The 8052-nt window shown below is 36.0% G+C and overlaps 1 protein-coding gene across 2 annotated transcripts; it reads right to left on the bottom strand.

The window, feature by feature from the left end:
- Positions 1 to 2030: 2030 nt before the first annotated feature.
- Positions 2031 to 5664, bottom strand: LOC121996472 (transcription termination factor MTERF8, chloroplastic-like). 2 transcript variants are annotated; one of them, XM_042550460.1, is made up of 2 exons: positions 4424 to 5664; positions 2031 to 2087 (listed from the first exon to the last, which is right to left on the bottom strand). In XM_042550460.1, the coding sequence occupies exon 1, from the start codon at positions 5607 to 5609 to the stop codon at positions 4425 to 4427; it is 1185 nt and encodes a 394-aa protein (XP_042406394.1). In that variant the 5' UTR covers positions 5610 to 5664; the 3' UTR covers positions 2031 to 2087; position 4424. The 2 variants fall into 2 exon arrangements, with proteins under 2 accessions (XP_042406394.1, XP_042406395.1); XM_042550461.1 differs by having other exon boundaries at positions 2050 to 2100.
- Between the last annotated feature and the right edge of the window lie 2388 nt (positions 5665 to 8052).

Here is an 8052-nt window from a genome sequence, read left to right as displayed (position 1 = left end):
AAAGATAAAAAGGATAAAGTATCCCTAATGGAGGTGAATAAAATCGAGTTTAAGAGGCTGCCCACCTAATAACTTCCCTAATGACGGAGTTGAAAGGGAACAATGCCGAGTTAGAGAGATCAGTCGGGAAGAACTTTTTTGATAGCGAAGTCTAAATGGAACAAGCTCGAGTTGTAGAGGCATGCCACCTAAGAGCTTCCCTAAGCAAAATTAGAAGTAAGGCAGAGTTGGAGAGGTCAGCCATAAAAGAGATCCTTATTAGTAGAGTAGGAAGGTAATAAGGTCAAGCTAGAGAGGTCGATCGTAGAAGGGAGAGCTCTGAGATCTAGAGAGATTATTTGAAGGCCAACCCTATATATATATATATATCATCTATTTTTCAACCTTCCTATAATTGATAAGTGGGAATTATTTTAAAGTTTTTATAAATCAAATTTAAATTATTATCTTTTATTTCATCAAAATTATCTTTTTCATGTAAAGAATATGAAGATACTACACATTATTTATGATTGCCATAAATTTCAACTTACCAAGTATACCCTCTACTATTCTCTATCAGGAATGAGAGTAATTTAAATCTTTAATTCTATTTTGTTCGAAATATAAATTTATTAATTAAATTTCTTTAAAAAATGTGGAAAAAAATTCGTAAGGCTTCTTTTCTCTCTGGATGAATTTACCAAAGAAAGATGTAGTTATTACATAAAATAGTCTTTTTCCTCCTTGTGAAAAAACATCATAAGAAAAATTCAAATTTGATTTATGATCATGACTACCGTGATTTCACCGACCCCAAGATAACTACAACTGATCACGAAATTACAGCCATAAAACATTGTTAGAATTAGATCATGAAATTGCAATCTCCATCGTAGTCGCATCTCTCAACTGTGGAAATCATAGCCAAGCCGCTGAATCACGACCAAGCCAAAAAATCATGATACAACTAAAGATAAATTACCCCTTCTAATTGGCACTTTCTTGAATGTCAAAATGTTGCAAAAACTAATAATTTATAGTTGGTAAAGGGCAAAACAGTGCCTTAGGACGGACGTGAGATTTTTTTTTTTAAGATTTCAATATGTCACATCAATATTTTAAAAGTTCATTGAAATATTTCTAATGATTAAAGTTCTAAATAAATTTTTTTATAATTCTTTCCACGTGTAATTACATGGCTCATGTACATTAATTCTCTCCATAAATAGACTTATTATTAATTATTTATAAAATAAAACATTATGGCAATCATTAACATTAATTATTGGCTGCACTTTTAAGAGAAAAAAACAGATTTAAAACTCAAACATGCTCTAAATGGTCAGAATCTGCCCACCCAGAATACATACATACATGTGTATGTATGAACATTTTGGTAATATCATATATATATATTAATTACATGCATGTACATGCATGTATTATAATTGAAAGATAAAAATTTCTAGCTGGCCAGATTCTGGCCAACAAGATTTATTGTAAATTAAAAACCTCAAACCTTACATACACAACCATAAAAGCTTTTTTTGGTGATGTTTTTCAATTTCAATAAATCTTGTTGGCTAAAATTTTGGAAAATTCCCTCCTTAATATTCGCTTATTTTCCGGTATTTTACATTCTCCCCTACTAATAAAAATTTGGTCCCCAAATTTCGTTATCTACTATCAGCAAGTACTAACAACAGATATAGAGTATAAATGTTGAACGGTAAATATATCACATACCTCAAGTGAAAAGATGGGGATATCGAGCTCGGATAGTATCCTCGAGCTCCCAAGTAGCCTCCTCGTCGGAATGATGCTGTCATCCGACTTTAACCAACCGGATAGTCTTGTTCCGTAACTGACGCTCTTTCCGGTCGAGAATCCGTACTGGAACCTCCTCATAAGTAATGTCAGGCTGAACTGGAACTGGAATATCTGCCAGCACATACGTCGGATCAAGTACGTATCTCCTCAGCATGAATACGTGGAATACATCGTGGACACCTGCCAGGGACGGTGGTAGTGCCAGTCGGTAAGTTACTGCTCCGATCCTCTCCAAAATCTCGAAAGGGCCAATATACCGCGGAGCTAGCTTACCTCTGAGGCCAAATCCTGATCAGTTAGAAATTTTTATCTCCCAATCATAATGCATGCATGTACATACATGTAATTAATATATACAAATGATATTACTAAAAGGCCCATGCATGTATGTATTCTGGATTGCCAGATTCTGACCATTTAGTATTATCCTTTCAATTTTACAAACCTCTAACAAAATTTACATTGGAGATGCTCTTAAAACGGTACGTCTCCTTACATTCACATTTATTGCTCCAAATCTAATAATTAATTGTCTATGAAACTTCTAGCACGAGTTCCAACTCTTCCATCCTTGACCTGCTTTCTCCTAATTTGCCTCATTTTGCAATATAACCTTTGAAAACAATATCATTTTCTTTTCAATATATGGGAACTTAATCGTTTCCTAGACACATAAACAATTAAGAAAAAAATCCATGTATGATATCTGATTTATGCCAACAAATTATTATATAAAATAACATAATAATATAAAATATTTTAAAGATAATTGTAAATGAGTTAAAATTCGTAAACTATTTTAAAAAGCATAAAAATATCTGCATCAGCTTACAAAAAAAAAAAAAAAAAACTTTACATCAACTAACTTATCTATTCTCTAAATTTATATTTCATAAATAATACTCCTTTAAATTTAAGAAATAAAATTCATTTTCTAAATATTAAAATATTATTTAATTTGAAAAACATAAAAAAAAATAAAAGAATAAATTAGATAATAAAAAATAGATATTACATAGGTAGAGGAAAAAAATAAAAAATAAAGATAGTATAAATTATAGGAAAGTTAATATATTTTGTAGTGAAAAATACATATCCAAATTTAATAAAATAATTTTTGTGCCATAAATTTTAAATTTTGGATAGGAATTTGAGGTGAATGCTCTAAGATAAAACATCATTAAAATTTCTAAAAGTAATTTAACTCAAGTGTATCCATATTGCCTATTCACATACTTAGAGTCCTAGACCATATACTGACTTCTTAATGTTATCATTGTTGATTGTATTTGGATCAATGTCCAATACTGTCAGTCCTTAATTTTAACAGATCAAATTCGAATCCTATTTTTGATAAAAAGGAATAAAAATACTTGAGCTAACGAAATATCCTACATTTTTTTATGCTAATTGGAAATTGATTTGCTTCACTTCTGAGTACAAGCAAAACTGAGAATGAAGATCAACAAGTTGAGCCACCTCCACACATTGAATGCACTATCAATGTGGCATTCACTTTTCTACTGTTTTTAATGTTTCAAAGTACAAAGTTTTACTAACAAATGACCTGGCAATATGATCTATAACTAACAGAGATAATGCAAAGAGTGTAACAGAGAACTAGAAGTTCACCTTGCTTGCGATCTGTACAGAAGCAGGTAGATTTGCCTTGTGTCACTCTTGGAATATTATGCAACCCAAATCACAACTTTGTTGATAGTTACTCAAACAACGAAAGAAGTTCTAGAAGGAAAGCACAAAAGCAGCTCTTAACTATTATCAATAGGTTGTCCAACTATTATCCTTAGGTTGTCTTAACTATTATCCATAGGTTGCATCTATTTACCATTTTAATTCTTTACATAACTTCTCAGAGATTCGTCTGCTCATTTCCAATTATTTGGAGGCATATCTTGCATTATTCGTACTTATTGTAGGGACCAAGCCTTCTGGTTCCGGACCAACAAAAAGCTTGTCTAACCTCACTTGTTCTTTCTTAAACTAGTCCATTTCTATTTGGTTCTCAGCCATCCAAAAGTTTGCATAGTTCCCCATGGTTCAAAGTGGCCTTTCATGTCACAGACTCACAAGTAGTGTAGTGTTTTGGAAGATTGCAGCTATTCAGTGTCAAACATGTAATACCATTTCAATCGACAAAATCCAAGAAGTGATAATCATTGCATGTGTGGCAGCAGTTTCTCTCCCTTTTATAAAAATATGTTAGGAGACTTGATTGGCCAACCATGCAATATTCCATGGGACTTATAGATGAGTAACTACTACTCAAACAAGGAGATGTTACTGAATGTTCATGAAGGAAGAATGTCTCTTGTAGTAGAGTTTGCATGAATACAAGAATAACAATTGTCTAACATAGCAAGCAACAAACCTGTGAGCTTTTAGCTCAATTGACACACAAAATCAAGATCATGATCCTGTGAATTGTTCTCATCTTCGTTCTTATTGACATGTAAAAACAAGCTATGATTCTGTGAATCTTCGCATATTCATGCTTGTTGGCATAAATATTAGCTTTAGAGTTTGACAAAGGAGAAGCCATACAGTGAAAATGGTAACATGAGCGATAACTTGCAGGGGAAAAATGATTTACCTCATTGAAGTCCAGAATCAGAAGTATTTGTGTGATTCAAGCTTGCATAGAGTTCACTCAGATCTGGATATCTATCCTTATAGATGATAATGTACTTCTCTACAAATTTGGTCTCAGAAGCCATCATATATGACGTCACTTTGTAATCACTTTCACAGTGACCCCTAGACTTCAAGGTTGCCAAGATCCGATGTCTTGGAATTAACCTTCTCTCCAAGCTCATTATCAATAGTATCGGACGTATAGCAATGAAAGAAGAAGCATATCCAACCTCATTTATCAAAAACTCCATTTTTCTCTGCAATGCCGTCAAAGACGCTTGTGTGAAGCTAGGACACTTTTGGAATGCCGCAACAAAATTGTCCTCTGACCACCCGAAGCTCCGGAACAATTCCATTTGCATCTTGAACTTCTCTGGACTGACCATCAAGAGTGCACGCAGAGTAATATGGAACATCCCCGATGTCTGTGGCACTCCCAAGTCCTCCGCGCGACTGATCAAGGTCTTCAAGAAATCAGCATTCTGTGCCACGATCAGTGGGCAGAACCGCAACACAGAGGTAAGCTTTGGGCCGTCCAAGCCACATTCCCGGAGCAACTCAAGGTTGGGCTGGATCTTCTTCTCGATACTGTATGAAAGAATCGCTCGGTTTCTCTTGAACAACTTCACCAGCGCATCCTTGGACCCGAGAAGGCCTTGCCAAAATTCGATCTTAGGCACAGTGCGTTCGTGTTTGATTTTGACGGTGGAGGGATTCGACCAGACGAGGTCGACGATGTCGGATGGGGAGAAACCCAGATCTTCGAAAGCTCGGAACTTTGGGGCAAGTGTCTTCTCTACGTCCAAAAGAAGACATTTGGGGAAGTAAAGTAGGAGCCTTTTTACTGATGCGTCATCGAAGCCGTAACTTTTGAGGAAAGCAAGGACGGAGTCGGGCTGCTGCCGGGATTGGATGCCCTTGAGAAGCTTCGAGGCCTCGGTGGCCTTCTCCTGGTCGAAGCCACATGAGTCGACGAGGTATTGGACCATGAACATGTGCTTCCCGGTGGCGGATGCGGCGGTGGCGGCGGTGGCGGAGTCCGAGTAAGGTAAGACGGCAAAGAGGAGGGAAGCATAGTGGGGGTGAGGAGAACGAGCGAAATACACGGTTTTGCAGAAGGAGAAGTAATGTAGCCTCTTCATCATCTCGCCTTCGGAGATTTCGATTTGCTCCCCCAAAACCCTAGCATGTTTATATTGCTCCGGGATTTATTTTTTTTTCAAAGTTTGTCATTTATCCTCAGAATTTGATAATTTACATTTTACCGGCTAGTTAAATTCGTTGGAAAGAAAGTTAGTGAAATTAGCATTTCACCTCTCAAATTTCACATATATTTTCAAAAAATACGTATGCACTTTTGAGATCATTGAAATGTCCATCGTAGTTTGCAAGTACATTATTTGTACACCTCGAGCCACAATGACACGACCATCAATGCTACTCAAGGTGGTGGTGGTTGCGCTCATCCCAGCGTCTCCGTTAATTCCTCCTAAGACTAACACAGATGAGAGAAATTACAAATGACTACTAGTATTTGGAATAGTAATTGGCGCATCGTAGTAGTGGCTACTAGCATTTGAAATAGTGACCGATGCATGAGAAAGATATTTACCTCTGCTATGCCGAGATTTAAATCTCAGACCTCATCATCAGTGCTACTCAAATTTACTAAGATGACATTTGATTCTTTCATAGAAATTGAAATTGGAATGTGAATTATAATATTGTAAAATGAGAATAAATATGAGTATGAATATCACTCTTAAAAATAATATTTTATTTAGTTAAATATTTTTTATCGGAATCAATCAAAATTTTCTTTTTTACCCTTAGAGAAAAATAAGAGAAAAAAATATATGTGAGAGAAAGTGAATGTGAAAAAAATTTGATGAGAGAGAAAGTGTAATGAGAAAAAAATATGATAGGAAAGAATGAAAAAAGGGAAGTGTAATGAAAGAAAATAAGGAAAGAAAGTGTCATGTGAGAGAGCATAGTGGCAAAAAGTGACTGTGTTCTCCCCCAGGAGCGCAGATCCTCTGGACCTGTTCTTCCCTGGTCCCTCCCTGGACCACGAAATCCATATAAATGGATGAATCACGTGTAGCTCACGTGCAGATCCCACACAGAAACGCAAAAACGTTGAAACACAGAAAGCGCAGAAACACCGACGCGACGGAGCCCTAACCTCACCTCTCGCGACCTCCGCCGGCGGTGCATTGCCATCCTCTCGCGCTCAGAAACGCTCCTCTTATGATCTCCCTGAGCAAAACCTAGCCGGCGACACCTCTGCCAGCAACGACCCAGTGCTCGCACCATGCAGAAAACGCAGACCTGCCTCCTCCAAGCCAATTCTCCTACTCCTCCTCCGCAGAAAACGCATCAGGCGACGACCCAGTTCTCCTACTCCTCCGCAGATCTGCCTCCTCCGAGCCCTCGTCCTGTTTCAAGATCCTCAACCTCTGCCGCCGTTAGGGCTAAATTGCGGTACTATTTCACCCTAATCTCATTCTCAGATTTGGTTGCCTATAGTTTCAGATTGTCATTCTAGCTTATTGTCTTCTTCTTCAAGGTTAACTAAAATGCAAATTTTGATACTTCTGCCCCGTTAGCTACACGTTTAAATCTGCGTTTAAATATGTTGAACTATCAAGTATCGGTTGAATTGCTTGATGAATGTTGTCCATTTATGCTTGTTTGTAAACTCAAGTCACATGCAATTGGGTTATCAAGTTTTGGGATTCTTCTAATCTTTTTTTGGTTTGTACAACCTATAGTTTCAGAGTGAAGTTCTAGCTTCTTGTCTTTGCTTGATGAAAGTCTAAGCATCTTTGATGTCATCTTATAGAAAAGAAATGCAAGTTTCTCTACCACATTTGATGTCTATTTCGGCTAAGAAGTTTTGGTCGTAAAACCTCACTGTAAAAGTTTACCTGATGCACTTTTTTAGCTGAAATAGATTGATACCTCATATCATCCAGCCTTATCTTAGTCGATGGAATCTCATTGTATCCACCATCAAATATTAACTCCTTCCACTGTTTGGTCTTCATACTTTTTTGATTAATTTCCTTTATAGGGAAAATTAATCATGTTAGATGCTGAAACATGTTAGATGTTTGTTTTGTCGCTGGTTTTTAGAGAAAATTTTAGTTAAAAATTGGTGTTTTTAGATCCTTCTTTTGTCACTATTTTTTGTCCTAAAAAATAATTTAAAAAAAAAATTTTTTTTTTTGCAGGATCAAAGTAATTATCATGGATGATGAATCTATGAGTTGTCGTCGTTTGAATTTTGCATCCCCCTTTTGGCAATTGAACTCTTACATAACTTTCTAAATTGTTGCATTCCCTTTTGGCAATGGAGATGTGTTTACTCTTTGTTGAAAAAATATTGTTAGCTATATTTGATGATTCCTGATGTATCATGGTTTGATGATTCCTGATGTATCCTGGTTTGATGTATATATATATTGTTTGAAGAATGTAATGGACTATTCGGAGTAAGAAATATTGCACAAGAATTGGTAGTGTAAGTTTTTTGTTTTCAGTATGTGCATAAATCTTCTATAGGAATTGGATATAATAGTTGTT

Source organism: Zingiber officinale, chromosome 6A (assembly GCF_018446385.1).
Source record: "Zingiber officinale cultivar Zhangliang chromosome 6A, Zo_v1.1, whole genome shotgun sequence".
NCBI classification, from domain to species: domain Eukaryota; kingdom Viridiplantae; phylum Streptophyta; class Magnoliopsida; order Zingiberales; family Zingiberaceae; genus Zingiber; species Zingiber officinale.
The sequence above is the reverse complement of the archived record's forward strand: the minus strand, read 5'-3'. Positions and strand labels throughout refer to the sequence as shown.

What these genes read in the sequence shown, in the direction of transcription:
- LOC121996472 (XM_042550460.1), bottom strand. Translation starts at nt 5,609, where the DNA reads ATGATGAAGAGGCTACATTACTTCTCCTTCTGCAAAACCGTGTATTTC.